Source organism: Miniopterus schreibersii (assembly GCF_964146895.1).
Source record: "Miniopterus schreibersii genome assembly, chromosome: 7".
Lineage (NCBI taxonomy): Eukaryota > Metazoa > Chordata > Mammalia > Chiroptera > Miniopteridae > Miniopterus > Miniopterus schreibersii.
In genome coordinates, this window is record NC_138108.1 from 64,822,043 (window position 1) to 64,849,310 (window position 27,268).

The 27,268-nt window shown below is 35.4% G+C and overlaps 1 protein-coding gene across 1 annotated transcript in view; it reads left to right on the top strand.

Moving 5' to 3' along the window:
• Positions 1 to 27,268, top strand: part of LRP1B (LDL receptor related protein 1B) — a 1,542,074-nt gene that overhangs the window by 915,968 nt on the left and 598,838 nt on the right. The window contains exons 16-18 of the mRNA XM_081143443.1: positions 8,083 to 8,223; positions 12,369 to 12,494; positions 19,533 to 19,649. Coding sequence (XP_080999569.1) covers positions 8,083 to 8,223; positions 12,369 to 12,494; positions 19,533 to 19,649 — 384 coding nt within the window. The remainder of the gene's footprint in view (positions 1 to 8,082; positions 8,224 to 12,368; positions 12,495 to 19,532; positions 19,650 to 27,268) is intronic.

Sequence of the window (27,268 nt, forward strand, 5' to 3'; positions counted from 1 at the left end):
TTCATCTTAATTATTCAGACAAATATTAGAGTTTATGCATACATGTCTTAGTTGAATTTTTTTGTTTGTACTTTAGAGTCATATGAAAAATTTTTTCCTGGTATAAAATGAGATTGTTAGCTATCCCAGCTGAGTGATTCTGACATTCTGAACTGATAAATTGCACACACACACTAACATTTATGAACCCCTATCGCGTTTCATCTTGCCTTTGCATTACCCTCAGACTTCCTCTCAAAGATGAAAGGTAGCCTCATAAATACCTCCTTTCTTCACAGGCCCGGACACTACAGCCAGTGCTGCAGCAGCAAAGGGTCCCTCTTTCTACCTAAGAATATACAGGCATATTAAATTCCTAGTGGTATAACTTAGAGAGGCTTCTGATTGAAATTTTAAATCTAGTCCTATTGGTTTTGCAAAAAAGTCAAAATTCCCTTGAGATAATGTCAGTAGAGTGATCAAGAGGTTGAATTCTCAGGGTCTTGTGAGATGTTACTCTGCATCTTTGATTTCATTGTGGAAGTTGGAGAAAGAGTATATACATCAGGTACTAATATCTAGATGACTTTTTAAGCTTGAAATTTTCTAATTATTTCTTTAATTTTAACTGTATAAATCATAATTATCTGGATCATTGGCCTCCATATTATATTTCTTTCATTTTTATGCCCCATTAAAAACATATGGATTTCTTATGGGTTAGCATATCTATACCTTTATCAATTTTTATATAGAAACTATGTTGATCACTGGTTATTTCTGTATATATAACCCCAATGCAATCAAAGGGGTAAGAAAGACTAACAAGTATAGACATTAAACAGTGTTAAGTTGTTACATTAAACAATGTTAAATTAACAAAAACAGGTGAGTTATTACTTAAGAAATTGTTGCATTTGGCTGCTAAAAATTCTATTACCTTTAATATGGCATGCAACATTTTTAAGTTTCTTTCAAATGAAATGGGAAAAGTCAAGAGAAACAATATAGTAAATAATTTCTTGCAAAGAACTCAAAATGTTTTTATATAAGCTATTCCAGTTTCTATTCATTTAATGGTAAAGGTTTTAAAGTATATGTTAGTCTTATTTTTCAGATGAGGAAATTAAAGTGTAAAAGGACTATAAATAGAGTTCATGGTTACAGAATATAATGCCTAACAATTATCAGTGTATCACTAACCTCTTGTTAATGTTGATTCTTCTGGGTTTCTGATTTAGCTCAGGCTAGTTTATAGTTTTATGAACTAGCTTCAGCTGGATTAAGTCTGTAATCTGAGCTAACAAGCAAAACAAAAATACATATTGCATCCATTGAGATATGATCATCTTGGTTTCAGTCATTTTCTTTAAATTGACATCCAGTGAACAAAAACCCATTGGCAGATAGGCCAGAATTAAACACCATTGGCTGTTTCTCAATGAACTTTCAACATAAGGCTATGCCAGGAGAGGCATTCACCCAGCAGAAAAACATTGGCATGCTACATGGTTGATTAAGGATGAATTCTAATGCCATGCCTGGAAGGCATCACGAATGAGAGTAGGCTATATTCTTTGTCTTTGTGAATTTTGTGCATCATGCTCAAATTCTCTCACAATTAGAACTGAGGTCAGGTGTAGCATAGTAACTTGGAACTTACTGCCCTGGAGAAGCATATGTAAGGTCAGTTGATCAAGTGAGTTTTTTATTTACCTTGACACCTTTGTGGGGAAGATCACAACATACAAAGTTAATAAATGAGCACACGGATAATTTCAAAAAAAGTAAATTAAGCTCTTAAAAAATGATTGTTACTATTTTTTAAAATAGCAAGATAATTTTGTCTAGAGTAATGAGACTCATTCTTTAAATGCCTCTTTAGTGGCCTAAAAGAACAGAGAACTTTCCAACGTGTCTTACTCTCAATAAGGCAACTTAAGCATTTCAAAAATATTGGTCATCCAAGGATGGCATTGCACAATTATGTGTCCATGGTACTCTGTGACCTTCTTCCCCTTCTGGAACACCAGATATATTCCTCTGTCAAAAGCAGTGCTCCACTAGGGCTGGGCCATTTATCTGTTCAGCTGTGACAGGCCTTATGCTCTAAGATATATGCAATCTAATGTGTAGTAAAAAGTTTAAGGCAGTAAAAAGTTTAGAAGCCCCATCTAGATGAATATTTATGGCCTTCTCTGCATAGGAACTCACAAAAGATTATGTACCACTTAAGCTGGCTGCTCGGAAGACCACTCTATCTAATAAAAGGTCATCCCACGATGATCTAAAGGAGAAAATTCAAAACCAATAGCAGCATTTTTTATACTGCTTTCCTGTATTAGCAAGATTATATAAAGGCATCCCAACAAAGTACAATTTCAATTTTTCTTTCAGGGTCTTCTCTCTTACTGCTCAAATAAAGGGATCATTAGAAACTCTGTAGTTCCCGAATGTAAAAACAATGAAATTAAACAAATAAAAATGTTCTAATGTGAGAATTATAGGGACAAGAGGAGAATATATTTTTTTTAATTTTATGTACTGGGACTAATGCTTTAGACTAAGTTATTGTAATTCTGATAACAGCAGCAAAACATCAATTGAGAGAGGAGACAAGAATTAGTTTAGAAAACATTAACACACTGGGGTTGGAAGGAGAAAAAGCAAAGTTAGAAACATAGGCACTTGCCCATGGGCACCACAAGCTTATTAAACCAATGTCAGGAACATATGTACTAAGTCCAATTGCTTAGCTGAAATCTAAATCTGAGATGATTCAAAACTAAAATTTAAGAAATTTAGTAGTTTCTTCCTTTACTTCATTAGGATGTGGACGTTAACTCCAGCAATCACTCTCCCAGTTTTTTAGGTTTTGTTTTTTGTTTTAAATAAATCTTTATCTAAAGTATTACAGATGTCCCCCTTTTTCCCCCCATTGACCCCCTCCATCCCACTCCCGCCCCTGCCCTGCCCCAGGCCTTCACCTCACTCTTGTCTGTGTCCATGGGTTATGCATATATGCATGTAAATTCTTTGGTTAATCTCTCCCCTTCTTCCCTCTGAGATTCACCTACCAGTTTTTAACCAAAGAAAATTAATTCTAGAATTTGTATTTACCTTTGTAATGTACTGAAGCACCATATGGAGGCCTGATTTTAATTCTCTAATAGCAGGGCTCATAGGATGTATGAGAACGTGTAGTTACGTGCCAGGCATATCATGATTCATGTAATTTTATTTTTTATTTTTATTAAATTAGAGGATTAGTTATTACTTTGTCAGTTTTCTTACTGGTGAGATTATGTTGTAATATTTTTACTAGAAATAACCCTGGCAGTGGAATTGCGGGTTTTACATCAGTTTTCGAATTCACATTACAAAGCACAACTCTGAAGGAAAGTCTGCAATTCTAACAGTTGTTAATATACTGAAAGCAATTTATGGCTGTGCCCAAACACTCAAGTACTATATAGGGTCAGTCATATTAAGTGTTAGAACAAAGTGGCATACATGGAGCTTTTCCTTTAGGTTCCATGTTTGGTCATGGAGGGAAATTTACCGCTCTCTTTTCTTTTTATCTACATATTGATCTTTTCCCCTTAAATTAAACTAACTTTACATTCTTGGGTGATGGGCCATTTGAAGTGGTACTGTTTTCCTGAAGTATTGATACAGTCCCCAAAGACAGAATCTTTCACTGTAATAATGGCTGTGGTATAGAATTGTCAATCTCTGTTAATTCTGATGTCAGGTAACAAATATTTTGGAACATGTACTTGTGCCTGGTTCTGTTCTAGACATTGTTCTGTTCTGTGTGTGACATTGTCCTTCCTCCACTTAAGAATCTCAAGGGAAATATTAGATGTGTAAAAATCACTTATAAAATAACTTCTTTGCAAGGTATAAGAATACAAATCTTATTTTTATAAGTGATGTTGGCTCTCTTATGTGGTGCCAAATATACTTGCTTTATAATATTACTGACTCTCACAAAAGTTGGTCATCAGCTGGGCTGCTGTGACAGATGACACTGCTGTACAACTCCACACAGTTAGGTCAATGCTGGGGAAAAGACTATGTTTCTCCCCACACCGAATGTCTAAGGAACTTTCATTCAGTTCTAAATAAAAAGAAGAAAATTACTTTCATCATGTTTTTCTCATATTCATAAGTTATAGTACTACATCTGTATGGGGATGCTTTCTTTTTTTTCTTTATTTATATTTTATTTTTATTTCTTTTTTAATTGAATTTATTGGGGGGACATTGGTTAATAAAACTATACAGGTTTCAAGTATACACATCTATAACATATCATCTGTACACTGCATGTGTAAGCTGCGATTTTACCCATGTGATCACCAATCAACCTTAAATACTTTCTTGATAATGGACATCGTTAGCTCAAAAATAACCTGTCTCTTACAATTATGAATCTGAACCAACTTGATAGTCAGCACTGATATCATGATTTTTCTGTGACATAACTACTGATCACATCTGGAAGACTTGGCTTAGGGCTAGAATAAACCAATGATGCCATATGTCCTGGGAGAATGGAAATCAGAACCTAGTATCTAAAAATAAAAAGTATTTACTATTATGTCAAGAATTATGGCCCGACTGGGCGTGGCTCAGCAGTTGAGCGTCGACCTAGGATCCAGGCGATTGGGGTTGGATTCCCGGTCAGGGCACATGCCCGGGTTGTGGGCTCGATCCCCAGTCGGGGGCGTGCAGGAGGCAGCCGATCAGTGACTTTCTCATTATTGATGTTTCTGTCTTTCTCTCTCCTTCTCCTTTCCTCTCTCTGAAATCAATAAAGATATTAAAAAAAAAAAAAAAAAAAAAGAATTATGAAGGGTCTGAGATTTTACTCTATTTGCAAGCTAACATGTTAGCCAGCCAGAGTTTCATAAATTCTAACAGAAGACACACATTTTCTGGATCAGATACAGAGGATTTTATTAGCCATGACACAGCAGGCAGCTTAGGTTTAATGTTCACTTTGTTTCTCCTGGTCCCATCCCACCCCCAAATCATATGGGGGCAATGCACAGGGAGGCGCAGCTGGATGCTGAGCACACAGTGAGTTTTTATCGCCACTGAAGAGCTTAAGAGTCTGCTAGGAAAATCTGCCCAAGCTTTGTCCTGAAGGGAGACATCATCTTTACTATCTTGGTCGAGAAAAAACTTGCTGTCTGCTCTAGAAGGAGGTACTCTCTCCATCTTCCAAGTCTGTTAGCTATATAAGCATCCCAGAAAAAAATTCCAGAGTAAAATCTTACTCAAGACAAGTAGAAACACCATGGAAAAATGTCTTTCACCCAACAAATTAAAGGGCTTAGGAGAATTGCAGACAAACTTTAACAATGTCAAATATATTTGTATATGTTTCATTATATTTGTTGTTACAGATATAAGTAATGCATAACTGCTGTTACAGTTATATTGATCTATATTTATGATGTTGGTATAAATCAATATAAAAAACAGTGAATATAAAAAGATAACATTATCTCAAGATGTTAGCTCTACTCATTCTCAAGCAATTGTTCACAGCTTGTTATGAAAAATGAAAATGAAACTTTAGACACCTTCATTATCTATATTTGAAAACTGCTATCTTTGTATTACTTAACATCATTTTAAAATAACCAACTACCAGGCCAGGTGTGGCTCAGTGGTTGAGCATCAACCTAGGATCCAGAAGACTGCAGTTCAATTCCCGGCCAGGGCACATGCCCGGGTTGTGGGCTCCATCTCTCATCGTTGATGTTTCTATCTCTCTCTCTCCCTCCTGCTTCCTCTCTCTGAAATCAATAAAGATATATATATATTTTTAAAATAATAAATCAAATAAGATAACCAACTATTTACATATATTTGAAACCATGTTTAAAACAACCTTGGAAAATCTGCGTATTTGCATTAATTCCATATGATCTAAATAGCACTTGAGAAACTTTTGAACTGTAAGTAGACTTAAAGACTTTATGCCTTGATTGATTATGTTAAATAACATCTAGTTTTAAATATCAATTTTCTCAGGTAGTTTGTCTTTCCCTAGACATTTTACTCTTCTTTAATGAAATGTAATTATTCAGAAGCAATTACAGTTTCACTCTTGTATACGGATATCTTTGATGTGGATTGGGTTATTGTTCAAATAGCTACATAAAAGCCAAGCTTTTAAATTGGTGGGCTTGTTATCAGAAGAGAACTGATAGTTTCTTGGGTTTTTCAATCCTTAAGATATGAAACAACAGAATTGACTTATTTTTTTGAAGTCAGCTATAGAGAGAGTAGAGAAAATCTTAAAGCTGAGCTTAAATGGGAGAGGAAGCTGATTATATCTCAAATCAGCTCTCTTGTCTACCTGGAATTAAAAAGAAACAGACTGAGAGACTCCTAGGCTTAATAATTATGGAGAAGAAATTCATCAAACTACTATTCGTTACGTGCCCAGCTTTAAACTGAGCTCCCATGGATTCAGAAGAAGAAACTATACCACCCTCAAAGATCTTAGGGTCTAGCTGAGCACACTTGAAACTCAAAGTAGGGAAAATGTGCTTGCTGTGAGTGATAAATTATAGAGATTCTGAGAGACAAGCTTGATCCCGGAGATGAGGAGACATATCCCAGAACCCACTTTCACTTTGTCCTGATTCACACCCACCCCCAGCTGCTGCCATAAAAAGGCACAGTGGGGTTGAATAGGAGACCCAGTGACCTTCCCTTTTTGTGTTACATATAACACAAAATTTGTTATTGTCAAGTGTCATCACAGAAGTGACATCACTAGAGGCATTGCTGCTACAGCATTTGGTTATGGAAAAAGATTAGGGTTAAACCAGAAGGAAAAATCATTCAGTTCCTACATACAGCGCCTGCTGTTTGAGGAGAGGGCAGGAGAAACATAGGATTATCTTTGTTCTAATTGAATATTTCACTTACCATACTAATTATTTTGTACCCTTAAGGCCTTAAATAGGAGTCTGCCTTTATAAGGCAGTTGGTTTTTTTGGTGTGTGTTTTTCTCGCCCCACAAACCCACGTGCTTATGCCCGGCTGCATCTCTCTGAAGCAGATTCTCTGCAGTTACCATCGTTCGAGAGTCACAGTCCCTCTTCTGTACTTTGCAGCAGGGAAAACACAAAGATGAAGACAGTGCTAACGTAACGTGTTTTGGAAATGCCACATCTTTTTTCTCTATATATATATCTTATTACTGAAGTGTATATAGGTTTTGTGACAGTTCATAAGTCCAAACCAGTTATCCAAAATAAACTTTAAAGCCATTAGAACTGGAAAGGAAAGATCAGTTGTGTGTTTCCAATGACTAAACCAGCGTTTAGCAATTCAAAACCTTTTCAGTCTGCAAACCAAAAATCATTTACTGTAACCATTGCCACATGCTCCCTCTCTCTCTAGGCTCTCCTGAATCCACTCAGTGGGAACAGAATAGAAACACTTTCAATTTGTGAATAAATCCCCATTAACTGAACTCCTAATATTTGATTAAAGGAGACATGGAATATATGGAGAAAAACACTGCATAGAATTCAAATACGTAATGAGATTGTTTTGATTAACTTAATACTTTCTTGACTACTTAATTAGACCTGAGTTTTTCTCCCACCTACAGACCAACAAAGTCTACAGTTATCAATGCTGTGTGCTCTTGCCTGCCACTGCACTTTCATTAATTTTTGGCATATTTTTCTGTAAGATGGAGGTAGTGAAATTATTTGCCAGGTATACTTTATAGGTTGTCATGATGATCAGTTGAGATTATAAATGAAAGCCCTCTAAAAAGTAAAACTACAAACTCAACATAAACATAATGTGACGTATTGTTATTGTTGTTGTTGTTTCTCTGGTGAGAGTTGCTTAGAACAAATCTTTAAAATTTTTAGTAGAATAATTATTGTCAGAAAAACTTAAAATTTTCTCATTTCCAGAGATTGGTGTCACTGCAGTGCTAACATGTTTTCATATTTTCCATAAAATAAAATGAATCAGTATTTAGCTATTATAAAATTTTAATGAACTGACTAGAGTTCGTATTGTTCATAGACCTTGGAATTTTTTTTAACCTAGTTAACCCAGGAGAAGTGTTACCTCACGTATGTAAAGCTGGGGAATTCCGTTGCAAAAACAGACACTGTATCCAGGCTCGGTGGAAATGTGATGGTGATGATGACTGTCTGGACGGAAGCGATGAAGATTCAGAAAATTGCTGTATGTACTCCTCTAATATCAAATCTCCCTGGCTCTTTGAGTGTGTGAACTATGAAAGGAGCTTGTGAAAATCTAAAAATATATTTGATTCCAATTGAACTGTTCTTTGTTGTCATTTTTCTCTGTCATCTTTTTGCATAGAGATTAGACCTTAGGTTGCCTCCTTTGTATAATTTGAAGGCCCTGGTTTTTTCACACTTCCCCAACTTTAATATTATCGTTTTGGTTGCTCCAGAAGGCCTCTCCTTTCCTATTTGTGCTTCCAGCACCACCACACCATTGTCAGGATGTTGCTATAGGAGACCCCTTCAGGTCTCTGAATTTAAAGATGTGGAAAATCAATTTAAACTCCCTCAAGAAAGAGTTACTGGTACAGAAGGTCACGATTCACTCCGTTGCCCCTTGGCAACGAAGCCTTGGAGAAGATCCAAGGAGACAGACATGGGTTTGGAGAATGTTATTACCTAACTTGACTGGCTCAGTGCACGGTAGGAAACACATACGGGGCACTCGAATAGACAGGAAAGGTTTGATTTTTCTCCCGTTTGACTCATTTTTAGTTATTTATCATTCGCTGCAATAGAAATAGCTTCATGTTTTTGTAGGAATGATGAAATGCCCCACAGACATGAAAGGAAACACTCTGAGAAGCACGTTAAGTAATGTTTTAAGAATATACTTGATTGCAGTCACTACCTGGATGGTTTTGAGAGATATAAAATACTTTATATGAAGAGAGAGAGGTCTGTGCCGGACATATGTATGTTTTCTCTCTTCATATGACTTAGATACATAGAAACATTAGAAAATAATGTTTCTTTCAGTTAAAGACATTTCCAGGTTAAAGTGGCTGAACTAATTGTGGATTAATTGGCAATTTTCCATTTTTATTTTTAAATCAAGAATATAAAAAGAAAATTTTAAAGATCTGTTGTTGGGGTAGGTGCAGGGCAGAAGGGTTCAATGGGGAAAAGGGGGACATCTGTAATATTTTCAACAATAAATTTTAGAAAAAGAATGAACAAAGTTGGTCTGGGCATTTATATCATGAAACTATCTGTGCTTTGGTACAAAACCTCAAGAATATGGACTTTAAAAATATTTTTGAATTATATATTAATGCATAATACATAAATTGTCATTAATATCTAAATACAGCACTACTTTCTTTTAATTTCCAAACATGGGCTCTAACTGCAACATTATGCTCTTCTTATTTTCAAACCCATTCATGTCTATACTGTAAAGTGTGAACCTACAAATAAAATGTTAAATACTAATTCATACAATTGGCCAAGAGTTTTGGAGTGAAAGGAGCATTTTTTCTAAGAGTAAAGGGTGTGTTTTTTTCCTACCTTTTTAACACAAATGATATATTATTAATTGATTAAATTGTCTCATTTCTTCTATCTCACTGTTTATTCTTTTATTATTATTATTTTGTATCTTCACCCAAGGATATTCTTTCCATTGCTTTTCAGAGAGAACAGAAGGGAGAGAGAGAGAGATTGATGTGAGAGAGACACATTGATTGGTTTCCTCCTGCACCTGTCCCCGGGGCATAGAACCTGCAACTGAGGTATGTGCCCTTGGCCACAATCGAACCCTGGACCCTTCAGTCCTTGGGCCAACACTCTAGCCACTGAGCCAAACTGGCCGGGGCTATTCATGGTTTTAATAAATGCTTCTTATATATCAGCTCCCTAAGCAGTCAGTGTCTGTGCAGAACACAAATATTTCATCCCAGTATTCATGTGTTAGTCCTTTAGTTCCATGCTTCTATTTATGGGATTGTTCTTTTCACCAACTTACAAAGAAACTTGTTTCCTTTGTGAATATACAGAGGCATTATATTTGTACCATTAACTGTAGCATTAAAATTTCTTGTCAGTATTTTTTTTTTTCTTCTATTTCATCAATCGGGCCTACATCATGGGCTTTTCCTAAAGTCTTCTAATTCACTCATGGTCCATATTCAATTCTATCAATATATCTGCTCTCTTTTACCTCCTAAATAATTAATATTTCATTTTTACCTCCTCTCAGTCTTCACTGACTAAATTAGGCACCTATCTTAGATTAATTCAGCAAGTGCCCTGCTATTATTCCTACCAGAATTTCTCCTTAACCAAAGCCCAGTTTCCATACTACTTCCAGAGTGACATTTACACACTGAAATCTAATCTTCATTGACTCACATATAAGGAGTTTTATGTTATGTCCTGGCTTTACATTTTTAGCTTTAAATGTCTTTCATGCATCCACTTAACCTCTTCGCCCTTATCAAGAAGAACTACAAGTAGATCTCTAAAAAAATGTTATTTTATCTCCTCTGTGACATCGCGCTCTCTGTTTCTAGCAATGGAATTCACCATAGTTTCCACTACTTCCATAGAGAAGTCTTTTTGAACACCAAAGTAATCTTCTCAATAGAGCTCCGAGTTAAACATCTCCTGTGTATACCTTTCTTGTGGTAGTTTCCACAGCTCCTTGCAATTACATGCTTACTTATGTGATGCATTTAATTGATGAACTTTTTCGTGAGGAGACACATTAGGTTGTATCATCTTTTTGAGTCTAGCACAGCATCTAGCACATGGATGAATAAGTGACTAAATAAATGGGGCAACGAAAAACGAAACATCTTGGCCACCTTCTAGCACCGTGGTGTCATTTCTAAACATTTCAGCTATTCTGAGCAGCATTATATATCTGGGGTTTCATGGTTAATATTCTAGAAGTATGTAGTTCGTTTCAGAGGATTAGTTTAGATTTTAAGTACTTATAAGCTTTGACCTTGAATTCCCAACTCCAAATCATAAAGCTATGCAATATATTTATCCCTTCTTTTTGAGCTCTGATTTACATCACTGATGAAAATTGAAAAGGTCATTGAAATGCTTCAAGGAAATGCTCACCCCTAATCTTGGTACTTTAAGATGTTGACCCTTTAATATATTGGATGACTTAAATTCTCATAAGTAGCTATTCTTGCCAAAGTCCCTGAAGTGAATAGAAAATGTTAATATGCTCAAATACCAGACAACATAAAGCTTTTCCACCTTTTTAAAAAATATACATGAATAGAAAGCGTCTAAAAAGTGATAAAATCACTTTATCGCCAAAGCTACTTTAAAGAAAAAGTGCTTTTTAGAAACTGACTGAAAAGGCATGCATTTGCTATGCAACACATAACAAAACAGCTGTTTTTCAAATTCTAAGTAAAACTGATGTCAAAATTTATTTTTATTACTCAGCAGTGCAACTACTGGGCTTTAGAAAAATTACTTCAAAAAGAATGTTGAAGTTTTAAAACAAATACTGAAGAGCATGCCAATTCAGCTAGGAATTTAGCCTCCAGAATGCAGGAAAAGTAATCAAATAAGGTTAACTTTAAGTTGGCCTCCTGTTGTGCTTAGATATTGGAGGTTTAATCCTCAGCTGTGCACAGCTTCCCATGTGAGGATTGGTCTTGTCCTCAGTATATTTTCTGTTTGCATATTTGTTTGTACGAGGGGAGAAAAACTCATAGTGATCTTTTTTGTTATTAAAATTACACAGGACCTCACATTTAGCCAATTCTGGGTCCCAAGTGATGCTTTTTTTTTTCTTCTGTATTTTACTTCTCGTCTTAAGAAACATTGGACAAAGCATAACAAAAATAAGCTTATTTAATATTTCAAGAATACTTGAGCGAATGTGTGGTTTTTAAAAGAAAAGTATTTTTGATATATATGATTAAATTATTTGATACATATTTGTTATATTTCACATTAAAATTTGAGGTCAATTTTAAATGTTTTGGGTAAAAAAAATTCTGAAATTGAGTCACCTGTTGTGTTAGGGGATAGAAAACAAAGTTAGTGATACAGTTGGTTTTAGTGAAAACATGAAAAATAAATATATTTACTTTTATATGAGATTTAATTACTTGATGTTTTCTATAAAATTATTACATTTTAATAGAGCTTAGGATATTAATAGTTTTGATAAATATGAGACACTGAGTGATAGAAGTTATGACACTTTTTGAACTCTAATATTATAATTACTGTAACTTTTCCATAACTCTAACCTACTCTACTCATAATTTTATCCAATTTTATATCATTAAACTTTCTTCTCCTCTCTACCTCCTACCCCAGTCGATCATAGCTGTCCTGATGATCAATTTAAATGCAAGAATAATCGCTGTATCCCCAAGCGATGGCTTTGTGATGGAGCTAATGACTGTGGGAGCAATGAAGATGAATCCAATCAAACTTGTGCAGGTAAAGATTTGCTTGGATATGTACATAAATCTCCTTCAAAGTTAGTCTCCATAAAAATACAAGTCAATGCTTTGAGCTAAAGTGAACTTTCCTGGTGCTGGTGATCTGATTATTGGAGTAGTAAATTAATTCAATATTTGATTCCACAAAACCTAGAATACATATTATCTTTTACTTAATCTCTGGGCATGACCCTGCTTTCCAAAGTAATTTGGCGCTTTCTCTATCCATATGGGTTGACTGGCGATACACCATGAGGACAAGACTTGTACCTGCTAAATCTTAGTTGGCCATGGAGATGGAGGTTTGTTAGCATGCTGTGATGTAGGCCACTCACATGGAGACTTTTTTTTACATTGAAAAAATAAGTTAAGTATTTTATTTAGTCTGCTGTAGAATTCCTCTGTGAACAGTTTTCTGTTCCTGGAACACTATTTATGTGGGGTAGGATTTTTTTCCCCCATGAAGTCCCACCACCACTAAGCCTATTTATATTTCTATATAATATATCCAGTTGTAATAAATCTTTGAGACCCTAGCCAAAGTCTTGTTGATTGGGAATAGGCAGTTTGTGGTACAAGTTACAACAGAGTGCCAGAGAGGTCATTCTTAGTCAGATAAATGTTGAAAAATGATACTAACAGCAGCCTAGTGATTCTCTCTAAATTATGAAAAAGCAGTGGTGTACTTGATGCCTCATATTGATATGATCATTAAAAACTGGCTTTTCAATCATTACACAGCAACATCAAAACATATTGACCACCTCACCTTCTCCCTTTGCCAAAATAAGCATTACTAAATAATAACTATAACGTATTAGTGAATACTCTTGAGGAACCATATAAAGAAAAGACCCGGAGGTCAAGAAGCCTGGTTTGAACTCTTGAGTTTTTCATTTGTTTGTATTTGTTTTGAAAGACTTTTACTTCTCTGCACTTCAATTTACACATGTATTTCTCTCAGTTCTATAAGAATATAAACTAATAAGAAATTGTTTCCAAAGAGCTTTTTACCATGAATTAAATAACAAAACAAAATAAAATAATAATATCTGATTATTTTCAAGATATTTTGTGTGTCTCATTCCACTGTTTTACAAAAGACATTCCAATAGAATAATGACCTCTAGAGACCATGTCCTAGGCCCCAACCAAGTCCCTTCATTTCATAGATGAAGGCATGAGAGAAGGGACTTGGCTTAACTTACATCATTAGTAAAAGTTTAGGGGAAAAGCAACCCAGGAAGCATTTCTCCAAGGCCATTGTTTACTTTATCAAACTATATAATCCTGATATTTACTAGAATTTTAGGTATGTTCAATTTAATTTGGCCAGATTATCTTTACAGTGTGATTATAATTTACAGTGAAATATTTTTCTGAGCTAGTGCAATTATTATTCTTTTAAGGTTGAGGTTCCAATCAGAGACTATGCTTTGTTACATCCTAAACAGGTAGATCTGCTTTCACCTTAAAATAAAAGCATTGTTGACCCTATTTATAATACCATGTCTTCTTTATTTCTATTAGATTTTAAAATCTGCTTGTCTCTGAATGATTTTTAAAGTAGTATTTTGGATTGACTAGCTACTTATAGAAGTAAAAGTGAAAATGCTATATATAAGAGCAAATACAACCATCGATCCTAATTAACAAGATTTCTAAGACTTTCCAGGCCTGCAGTCCACAAGGGAATAGCATACAACTTGCTGACACTTAGACTGCCACTTTAAGTTATGGCTATACTTTAGGTGCTAGGTATTCTTGTTAGTATATTTATAACAGGTATTCAATTTCTTGAATTAAAAGAGAAAAATAAATATGCCTTTTAGCTTTGAAAAGTAAGTATGTTGTCATGTTACTATGTATTTCCATTTTGTTTTACCAAAATAAACAAGTAGGTCACATAGCTCATCATATTGGGAAAAGATGGTAAATTCAATAGATAATTTCCCTGGCTGGGTCATTCCTACACAGCTCTCGGTATAGGTATATACATGGACATGAATCCTAGATAAAAGATTTCCCATAGGGGGATTATTTTGCAGTTGAATCCACTGTACTGTAGCCTTTAGCATTGTGACTACTTAATATCTAAAGGAAAATCCTTTTCTACAAGAAGCTAATTTTCTGTTTTGTTCTTTTGGGATTTCTCTTGCATGAATCTAGTAATTCAATAAATATTTACCATGGCACTGGAGTAGGAAGAGACAAAATACACAATGCTTTTCCTTAAGAACCTAGGAGTGAAAATAGGGAGAGTGATGTGTAAACAGGTTCTTCTAATGCAGTATTCACAGTGCTAAGTTGAACCACATGAGAGCACATAAGACTGACTAATTTATTCCTTGGCTATCTTGGAAGGCTTCCTGAAGGAGGTGATGTCCAAATTAAGCCTTTAAAAAGAGCAATTCTTTTAAAATCCTATTTAAGGCCTAGCCAGCTTTCTCAGTGGTTAGGACATCAGCCCACAGACTGAAGGGTCCCGGGTTTCATTCCAAGGTCAAGGGCATGTACCTCGGTTGCACGCTGGATCCTCAGCCCCAGTCGGGGTACATGCAGGAGGCAACCAGTTGATGAGTCTCTCTCACATCGATGTTTCTGTCTCTTTCCTGTCGATGTTTCTCTCTCTCTCCCTTCCACTCTCTCTGAAAAAGCAATGGAAAAATATCCTGGGGTGAGGGATAAAAAAAATTTTAAAAATAAAAAATTTAACAAGCATAAGCATAATGCCTAAGAAACAATTCAAGCCACTTAATTAGGAAAAATAAGTAATTTGATAAAACCAAGCATTGGCAAGATTGTGGGAATAAAAGAAACTGTCATCTGTTCTTGGTGATTTTCCACATTGGAAAGCAGTTTAGCTAAATCAAATAAAAATGGAGATGTGTAGGCATTCAAGGCTGTAATTCCAGTTTTAGGCTTATAGTCTAATACCTATGCACAAGGAAACAAGAATCAGAATCCCATTGCCCCAATGCTGGCAACACTGAAAATAATAAAATAACTCAAATGATTATTAACAAGAGAATGTATAGATATACTGTGTTATATTCACATAATGGAATGATATTCATAATTTAAATGAATGGACTATAACTCAAATATCCATGATAATTAATTTCAAAAACAACTTTAAACAAAAAATGTGTTGCTGAATATGAACAATTTAATACCATTTCTATGAAGTATAAAAGTGCAAAACAATTCTATATGTGTTTGTTTATTTATTTATAACTTGGGAAGAATAGGATTAAAAGTATGTCAGGAAATGAAAAAGAAAGATTAAGGATAATCATTACGTCCAGGAAGAAAGACAGAGATTGGGTATGATTGGAAAGGATTACATGGAGGACTTCAAATGTAGCTATAATACCTGTATTTTTCTCAAATAAAATTAAAATCTGTAGCAAATATAGAAAAATGCATTAAGATTTGACATAGCTATATGATGGCAAACAGGTGTTATTAATATTATTCCATAAACTTTTTCAGGCGATATAAAAATATTTTGCGAGAAAAAAACAGATTGAGCAGCATAGATTGGCGAGGAAGCAGTGACACAGGGTGGAGGGGTGGAGGCCGGAACCAGCAGATGCCCAGCGGGCAGGAAAGAGCCAGCGGTCAGAGTCTTGGTAGTTACTCTCCTCCCTCAACCCCCAAAACAGCTTTGCCTCATTATGAGGGAGATCCAGAGGCCAAAGGTGAGAAGCAGTTAGATTTGAAATTCTGTTTTTCCTCGTAGTAACTGGAACGATTCTTGGATTCAAGCCTAGGCCATGTCAGGCTCGCATTTTCCCACAGCACACAACTCTGGTTCAATTATATAATATCTGTTCTTCTTACAGCCTCCGCAGAGTGTGAATCAATTAAAACTAGGCAGATGTAGTTACACTAAGAAAATCTGACATATTAAAAAATCAGACTTTGTTTTACAAGGTAGAGTGCATTTTGATATAACAGGTTTTGTTTAAAAAGAATGATGTGGTTAAGGTGCAGCGAAGGTAAAGATTCAGAAAGATGTGTTAAGCTCTGTCCTGCTCCTCAATGCCCCTTTGCCTTGCGGGATTTCTCATGGCCACATGGCTGCCTAAGAAGCATAATTAGTGATGAGAAAAATTCACATTGCGACAATGAATTTCTGGTTCTCTGCTAGATGAACAATTCCACTGAGGAGGTGTAAATTTCCTCTTCATTAGAGCTGCATTTGCTACAGAATTAGAGTCCTCTGGGGCAGCCCTGCTAATCTCACCTCCAAACTAACTTAGATCTGATGGGAGCAAGGACTGAAAAAGTGAGGGTTGTGTCTTCTTGTTACAGACCAAGTGATTAGAAAGGGCTAATTTAGTCAATGTGATTATATCATAGGCAGACAGTAGTTGTAGATTTATGCACTGAAACATCTTTCTTGTCTGAAAATCAGTTCAATTTTCTCAGTAAACTAAGCAGCTCATTTTCTCTGAGATGAAAACAGACAATGAATTAATATATTTTCAGGGAATACTATCCCTCAATGATAAGCCACTAAAGACTCTCTGCAGTAATAGTTTATAACAGTTTTTCAAGCTTCAGCGTTAATGAGGTGACACAAAGTTTTCAGCTCGATCACATTGTGAGATAGGCTCTCAGGACTTCTTTCTCATCACCAGAGCTTCCCTAACGAAAGAAAACAGTCTGAGGAAAGTTGGCCAGAATGAAACCTGAAGGACCAGGAGAGAATACGGGGGCATAAGAACATCAAATAAAGGAACAGTGTATTAGAAAATTTAATGTATTCTTACTATGGATCAAGTAGAGTTTAATGGAGATAAAAATCTGTGATAATATATTTTTCTTTAAAACAAGAAACACTGAAGAAATGGAATAGGTAGGGTATTAAGGAGGAAAAGAGAAATGTAGGAAAGAAAAGTGGAGAGAGCAAAGGGAAAGTGGTAGGGAAGGAGCGAGGCAGAAAGGAACAAAGGGAGAGAAGGAGGGAGGGGAACAAGGGAAGGAAAGAGGAAAGAGGGAAGAGAAGAACTGGGGAAAAAAAGCTCTCATTAAATTTCTCTTAAGACTTAAAAGTTAAAAAGTATTTACTGAAACCAGTGAAACATTGCAGAGACAGGTAAAAAACTTATTAATCTTTTTGATACCTCTATACCCTTCCATTACCACCAAGTAAACCAATGAAACGTCTCACATCTTCCTTCTCTAGGCTAGTACAAATATATACATATTTTTTTAAGTGACATAGTTTTATTAAAATTACCTAGGGATTTTGTTGATTTAATCAAAATGTTAGAATAATTTAACAGAAGATCTGCAGAATTAGCCAAATGAGATGACGTAGAAATATTTAATCCTACTTGAAATTCAACACTGCAAACTTTAGAAGCATACATGTTTGTTGGGATGCTAAAAATATATTGATAACAGACCTGCCAGGTGTGGCTCAGCGGTTGAACATCAACCTAGGACCCGGGAGATCATGGTTCGATTCCCAGTCAGGGCACATGCCCGGGTTGAGGGTTCCATCCCCAGCCAGGGGTGTGCACGAGGCAGCTGATCAATGAGGACTCTCTCATCATTGATGTTTCAACTGTCTCTCTCCCTCTCCCTCCCTCTCTCTGAAATCAATAAAGATATATTTTTAAAAATAATAAAAATAAAAATATATTGATACAAAACAATCAATATGTAAAAAGGAAAAAATATGATGTCACATAAAATATTTTGACTCAGGACCCTTACCCACATAAGCAAAGCAAAATATATTGTAATGTATTTTCCCAGTATTCCTAAGTATAAACACAGAATAGAAGTGACATATACAATCTAGTACATCAAATAAAGGCAGTCATTTTTTTAAATTATGTTTTTATTGATTTTTAGAGAGAAAGGAAAGCAGTGGGAGAGAGATAAACAGCGATAAAAGAGAAACATCGATCATTGGCTGCTTCCTGCACATGACCCTACTGGGGACGGAGCCAAAACCCTGGCAGGTGCTCTAACTGGGAATTGAACTGTCAGCGTTCTGGTGCATGGAACAGTGCTCAACCAACTGAGCCGCACTGGCCAGGGCAAGCCAGTAATTTTTTTATTTGTTTTTCTCGAGTAATCTTTTAAGTATTCAATAACAAAGGATATACTTCTGTAGATTGCAAGTATACTTTACTTAAAAGGAAATAGTGTATAAATTTTAAGAAATTATTTTAAATGACCTCTGAAAACCAGATTTATGGAAACACATTTTAGTGTGTTTGGATGACTTGGCTTTGAACCATTCTACTTTATACCAATAATTAGTACCCAAGTTCACAGTGTGTTTTGAAGCAAAAGAAACACATTCTATGATTCTCAAGCCAGGAAATATGAGGCAATGTACATATAACCTAAATAATGTTCCGCTCTCATAGACACAAAAGCTCATACCCTAAGTGTTCCTCATCTGTCCTATCTTCATCTAACCCAAATACTACTAAGTCTAAGTACACTATTCTCAAGATTTCACTCTCCTTTCTCCGGTCTAATAAAAAGAAAGCGTGGCCCTGGCCTGTGTGCCTTAGTTGGTTGGGCATGTGAACTTTAGAGAAGAAAAGCAAGCTGGCATTGTCATAAATTAAATTAAAATTTACTTTAAATATATTATATATATATATATATATATATATATATATATATATATATATATATATTATATCCTCACCCAGGGATGTCTTTCTATTGCTTTTCAGAGAGAGTGGAAGGGAGAGACAGAGAGAGAGAGAAACATCGATGTGAGACACATCTATTGTTTGCCTCTTGCACTTGCCCTGACGGGGGCTGGGGACTGAGCCTGCAACTGAGGCACATGCCCTTGGCTGGAATCAAACCTGGGACCCTTCAATCCAACGTTCTGACCACTGAGAAAAACCAGCTAGGGCACAAAATATTTTATCCAGTAGAGTAATATAATATCTGATATGTAAAAGAGATATTGAGTGATTTCTTTTATCTTTAATGTTGTTTAAAAGGTGTTTAAATTTATTCTCTGTAAATTAATTGATCATCATAGCCAGAACATGCCAGGTCGACCAGTTTTCTTGTGGAAATGGGCGCTGCATTCCCAGGGCATGGCTGTGCGACAGGGAAGATGACTGTGGTGACCAGACAGATGAAATGGCATCTTGTGGTAAGTGTGAGTGAACCATGGTGTTAGTGGAGACTGGGTCAGATAGATCGTATCAGTATTATCTCTCCTAAAAGGCTAGTCAATTCTTTATAAATGTAAGTCAGCAAAGGCTTTTGGGCCTATGTGTGTTTTTTCATGATAACTTCAGAATATATCCTACTCATGGGGCAGTACCATTTCCTCGGCTAAAGTAAATGGATCCAAATATAGCAGATTTGATTAGGAAGTGGTTATTATAAAGCAAACATGACATTATCTAATGATAATTATTAATCTTTCGTCAATATGATTAAAATTTTCAAACTGAGTATCTCACTGAGTGACATGTAGAGAAAATGAGGAAGATACCTTTCCTGTTATCATGCAGATGTTATATTCTTGTAGCAATAAACAATATAGGCTGGGGTTACAAAGCTGGTAAGCCATATGTTTCATCCCTATGTATCTATGATGCTGAAGGACAAATTATTAGTTTAAGAAATTTTGCTAATGGTAAAATTCCTAGTCTCTTTCCTTTGATCCTTCTAGTTTTGAAAACAATAAATATCAGCATAATTTCTGATCATTTGTCACAGTAATGTATAGTGAAGTATGGTAAGAGAATGAACCAGATTTTCTTAGATGTCTGCTTCATTTCGGGCATAGCTATGGATTTTTAAAATAACTATGGTGAAACATGTATTGCACATGCTTAGGACACTTATTAAAAATGACTCAATTGAGTATACATTTTTAATAGTTTAACCTCATAATACTTTTAACAGTTTGAAACAGGGTTTTTTTTGTTTTTGTTTTTTAAATATATCTTTATTGATTTCAGAGAGAGGAAAGGAGAGGGAGAGAGAGAGAGAGAATCATCAGTGATGAGAGAGTCACTGATCAGCTGCCGCCTGCATGCCCCCGACTGGGAATCAAGCCCACAACCTGGGCATGTGCCTCACGGGGAATCGAACCCCAGTCGCCTGTATCCTAGGCCAATGCTCAATCGCTGAGCCACACCCGGCCAGGCTGAAACAGGTTTTTTTTAACATCACAATTTAAATGGCTTTATTTAGGGAATGCATTCTCTTTTTTAACTATATCTTTTAATTAAAAATAGTCTTATATGAGACTATTAAGTCCTTCTAGACCTTTGGCTTTATAACATCTGAATAAGTATATAAATTAAGTAGTAGAATTTGACATTGTTTATTTTTTTATTTTTGGCTTTTATTAATCTTTTAGTTTTAACTTTTTTTTTAATTGGTGAAAGTATTACAGATGTCCCCTTTTTTCCTCATTGACCCCTTCACCCCACACCAGCCCCCCACCCAAGTCCTTCACCAAACTATTGTCTGTGTCCATGGGTTATGCATATATACATATAAATTATTTGGTTAATCTCTTCCCACCCACCCCCACCTATCCCTACCTTCCCTCTGAGATTCATCAGTCTGTTCCATGCTTCAGTGTCACTAAATCTATTTTGTTCATCAGTTTATTATGTTCTTTAGATTCCACATATAAGTGAGATCATGTGATATTTGTCTTCCTCTTCCTGGTTTATTAGCATAATATTCCCCTGGTCCCTCCATGCTGTCCTAAATGGTGTGAGATCCTTCTTCTTTACAGCTGTGTAGTATTCCATGGTGTAAATGTCCCACAGCTTTTCTATCCACTCATCTACTGATGGGCACTTGGACTGTTTCCAGATCTTAGCTATTGTGAATTGCGCTGCTATGAACATAGGGGTGCATATATTCTTTCTGATTAGTATTTCAGGTTTCTTAAGATATATTCCTAGAAGTGGAATCACTTTGTCAAAAGGCAGCTTCATTTTTAATATTTTGAGGAAACTCCATACTGTTTTCCATAGTGGCTGCACCAGTCTGCATTCCCACCAGCAGTGTACCAGGGCTCCCCTTTCTCCACACCCTCACCAGCACAAGTCGTTTGTTGATTTGTTGGTGGTGCCATTCTGACAGTTGTGAGGTGATACCTGAAGCCACACAACTCAGTCTTCTCATGCATGACTCTAGCACCCTCTGAGCTGCCATCTTTCTGCTAGAGGCCAGGATGAGTGCCTGTGAGCGAGATTTTGTGCATTGGCTCTTTAAAAGGGATGGCAGTTTTTTTTTACCAGCCTTTTGTTAACACCTAGATGCAAGAAGTCTACTGATTTTCACAGCCAGATACTATGCAGGCCTCTCTTCCTGGCACTGGTGCTCCCAGCTAGGAATCCTGGCATGAGGTTGAGACCCCTCACTCTACAGGGGGCACTTCTGCAGCTGAGATATCCCTCCGGATTCTCAATCACCACATGTGGGTGTGGAGCCGGTTTTGACTTTCTGTCCCTCCTACCAGTCTCAGTGTGGCTTCTTCTGTATATCCTTAGATATAGGACTTCTGTTCAGCTAGTCTGCAGGTGGTTATCCAGGTTTATTGTTCTATAATTTAGCTGTAATTTTGATGTGGTCATGGGATGAGGTAAGTGTAGCTTCCTACTGTTCCACCATCTTTAAAATTCAATTGTACATTTTTCATGTAGAATTTCCAAAGCCTGGCCAACAAAGGGGGTTGAACAGTATATCCTCTCTCCTTTCCAAATCCATTCTAATCATGTGGTCCAAAAAATAGCTTGGTCTGCTTCTAGGTGGCTCTGTTTTCTTAGGAAAACTTTACTTCCTTCCTGTTCTCAGCATCTCCATCCAGGATATACCAGAAAGGTAATGAATAACCTCAAAATATTAAATACAGAAAAACCCTGGAATCAGACTCATAATTCAGATAAGAAATGCCATAAAAACAATATAAAGTAAGAAAATAAATAATGAACTTGTTAGAGAACTTTGATTAGGTATTTGATCTGTCTTATTTTTAGTAATAAATCTAGAATAAGACCTTTTTCTTTATTTTAATGATTTTTTTTTAATTAAAGGAGGGGGAATCCTTAAAATTTCAATAATCATCAAAATAATCATATCAGCAAACTTACATCCCTTTCATGAGATGAGGAAAAGATGGGCTGGAGGGGATCCATACCCTTATTTCTTTTTTTTCTTTTTTGTTTTGTTTATTTGTTTACCTATTTATTTATTTATTTATTTTTTATTATTTTATTTTTTAAAATTTTATTATTGTTTAAAATATTACAGGTGTCCCTTTTTTTCCCCAATGACCCGTTCCACCCATACCCTTATTTCTTTATTGCATCTTTATGACAAATCTATGAGCAACATATTACTATCCACATTTTACAGATAAGGGAATCAAAACTTAGAGACATTTAACTACTAACTCAAGATCACAAGGTTAATAAATAGCAGGGTCAGGCTTCAAATTCAGATATGCTTGAAACTAAACCTCATCCATTTCAGTTTGACTTCGTTTGGGAGCCATGAATACTGTGGTAAGAAAGATAAACAATGTTCTTATACATAGCCATGACTATGTCATCTAAATGCACATACACCTATAATTAGTTTCAGTTTTTGGTATGTTGATAAATCCTTTTACATCTCCTGGTGGGGAGGAGCCCTGATCTAGCGTTTGGCTATTTTTAGGGTGCAAATAATCCCATCACGGCCAATATCAAGTTGCCAACTTGACTCTCTGACTGTGAGCTGGGAAAGATGTGCCTACCAGTATACTACATTTCCACAACACAGATACAATACACATCCATACCTGCAAAAGCTAAATGATTCGGAAATCATGAACCTAGAGGATTTATTGCCCTTATTTTCAACATGATTTATTTGATTGTAAATTTATATAATTTATTTTTTAATAATGGCTGTATGCTTAACAACTGACTCATAGAATCCTTGAAAATTTAAACATCTCTTGCCAACTAGTACACCACACCTTCCATACACCACTGGTTATGAACACATTGCAAAATTTAGTTTTTTGATACTTGTTTCTAAAATATAGCCAAATTTTGTAAAGTGTATTTTTCTGTGCAGAAAGAACATCAAGGCTCGGTGGAGGTCTGGAGGAATGACAGTCACATGAAGCCAGGGCCCTTAGGACAAATGAGGGTAATAAAAGCAGCATCTCTGAACCTCTCTCTGAATTTACAACTCCATCACCCCCAACAGGCATCTCTAAGAGCAGCAGAAAAACTGCACCTAAGAATCTAGGTTGGAGGTCCCTCACCCAACTCTATTTTCCCTTGTTCTCCAGTGGAAAGGAAGGGCCTGTGGTCTTCGAGTGCCAACAGGGAAGCCCCATTGAGTAGCTGCATTACCGGGAATCAGTCTCAGAGCTACAGAGATACCTTCTCTGTCACAGCAAAACAATAGTATAGAAACTGGATGCTGACCCTTCATATATAAACATTGTCCTTAAATAATTGGGTAAGAAGATAAAAGGATTAGTGGTTGAGGGACAGATGGATAGTGTTCTGAATGTGTTGTTGCAGGCTGGTTGTCTTCACGGCACCCTAAAACTCTTTCTAGACAAGCTGTGGTCACAAAGTATTCAACCTTTTAGTTAGCAAGTAAAGACATTCTTCTCAGGGAAAACTGATCCAAAAATTAGAATTGTGGATACAGTTTTGAACCAACTACTCATCCACCTAAGTTTACTATCATGTCCCATACATTTTTTTTGTTTGTTTATCATAAGATTTCTCAAAAAATGTTGCTAAAACACAGGTACACTCTTTCATTGCATTTTCATGATATATACTTATCTAAACACTGCATCAGCAAAAAAAGTGAAGTTAGTTTGGCATGTCTTGTTTTTATTTTATTTATAAGCAAGCTGTATTTATAAACGCTGACAATGTTTTAACAAGTTTATCCTAGAGTCATTGTCAGAGATATACCTAAATTTCAATTCTCCACAGTTTCCAAAATTTCCCTCATTTTTGAAATTAGGGCAATATTACTTACCTTTTTCCAATTTTCACTCATCTTATCTTCCTTCCACTTATTCCAAAATGACTGTCAATATTCAGAGATCAAAAATGGTTGATACTTTATTACTTGTTTAATAAGTTGTCTCACTATGAAGATTATTTTTTCCTTTACATTGATTTAGAGCTTTAATTTTCTCTCAAACTTGTTTGTTTTTCACTCTCCAATATGACAATTTTTTTTTAATAAAATGATGTAAACCAAAGAAATTGAGAAGCTATTTTTCCTGCCTCTGTCTTTTAGATTTATGCTTTTTATTCCAGATTGTCTTGTTCTATTCTTTTTCCATACCTTTATATTGAAAAATTATTATTATTTTTATATAAAAATGGTATAAAGGCTACTGTTAAGTTTAGTATTCTTATTGGTATGTGCCATACTTTTGCATTTGTCTCCTTACAGAGAGTTTTTGTACATACTTGATTAATTAGGTTTTGTCTGCAGAAAAGTGGGAAGTTAAGCAAACCTTAGCGAAGTATATTGAAAGCAATGGCAGAAATGATTAAAAACAGCTTTTAGTTCCTTGATCTAACTCAGTATTTCCCTAACCTCTTGCCTGAGGATAGGAATTGCCTGATGTGCTTGTTGCTAATAAAGATGACCAGGTTCCAATGCTCCTCCCCCCAAAGATTCCCATTCAGGTCTTAGAGGTCAAGAATCTGTATTTTGGGAAAAGTACCTCATGCGGCTCTTACCTTAAAACAAGACCACATAATTTAAACTCTGTGATTTCAAAATTTCCTACAAATTAATATTTCTTAGACTGCTGCAACAAAATGCCACAAACGTGGCGGCTTAAAACAATGAAATTTTACTCTCACATATCTGGAGGCCAGAAATCCAAAGTCAAGCTGTCAGCAGGGCTTCCTCTGAAAGCTCTAGGAGAGAACCTTCCTGTGACTCTTCAGCTTCTGTTGGCTTCTGGCGCTCCTTGCCAGTGGCATCATGACTTCAAACTCTTATCTCTGTCTTTCTTCCCGGTGTCTTTATCAAATCCCCTCTTCTTTATTTTATAAGGTCAAGTTCATTAGATTTAGGGCCCACCCTTAATCCAGGGTTATCTCATCTCAAGATCCTTAATTACATATCCAAACACCCTTTGTCTAAATCAGCTCACATTCACAGGTACCAGGGTTAAGACATATCTTCTTGATACATACAATCCAACCCACAACACCTGGGAACTTTATTATCCATACCACCAATTGAATTATCATAGAGACTCAGGTATAGGTATTTTTCAAGTCTGTTCAGGTGATTCTAATATGCATCCAGGTTTGTAAAACACTCTCCTAATACGTATTATTTAGTCCCTGCCTCCAATTTAACTTCTTACCTAATCTCTCTGTTACAAACCTCCTCCCTCCGATTCTTTTGCTTCTGCCTCATGTCTAGAGCTCTGCACTACTAGAAGAATTTGCTGTCTCACCTGCAACTGTGCAATAATCATCCTAACTGCCCCTATGGTGCTAACAGAAATGTATCACTTTAAATTTCTTTCAAGAGTAAACATGAATTCTTTAGACACTTCAGCAGCATTGATTTCCTCATCAATTTTCGAAAGATATATATGTATATACATATATACTTATATATAATGTGTTATATATACATATTTATACATGCAAATCAGGATAAGATGAGATGATATGTGTAAAATCTATGTGTTATATATCTAGTTATACATGAGATATATTTATGAAACATATTTATCTCAAAACTGTAAATGGAAATCAACCATAGACCTGGGGACAAGGAATCCCAAAATAACATTTGCACTAAAAGTCAATTGGTATAAGCAATTTGATAAAAATTACTCTTATTAATAATGTACTAATTTTAAAGGGTAAAAATGTTACTTTATCTAGCATTTCTCATTTGTCTGCCATATTGCTAGAACTACTCAATTTTTTTTTTTTTCCTAACTCTTCTATTTCTCTCATTCTACATGGGGTGCTTTCGGTTTTTTGATTTTTTTTTTTTTTAATTTCAAGGTTTTGTTATATATAATTTATAATAGTGATTATTTGTTATATATAATAGTGATAATTTCCAAAAAGTTTACTACTTCTATTTTATACCTTATTGCAACCATTCTAAAATTCTTGCAATTTCTCAAACATTTTATAATCCTGATTTTTGAAGGGTATATAACACTTTTATACATTAAAAATATTTTGAGAACTTTATACCAGAGTTCTGGTGTAAACTCTGGAATATTTCTGGAATAAATATCTTTCTGGAATATTCTAAAAACACTCTTTCCCCTTCTGTTTATCTGATTTAACTTGAATATATCATTTATATCAGCTTGCATATCACTTCCTCTGGGGTGCAATATCTAAGATTAGATACTTCTGTTGTTTTTTTCAATAAAATCTTATACTGCATATATCATAATATTTATAGAGATTTATTGAAGTCACTTATTTAATTATATTATAAATGCTTTTTCCTACCAGATTGTAAACACTCTGAGAAATGAGTATTGAACATTGTGTTCCCAGTGCTTAACACTATTCATTCGTTCATTCATTCATTAAGTGATGTGCCTCTAGGACTTAGAACTCTGGTATAAAGTTCTCAAAATACTTTGAATGGATAAAAGTTTGAACTTGTCTTTCATTCTCTTTTAAAGTGTAAGAACCTGGGGCTAAGAATGTTTAGCGACTGCCCAAGGTGACAAATTAATTAGTGATAAAGCCAGGATATTAC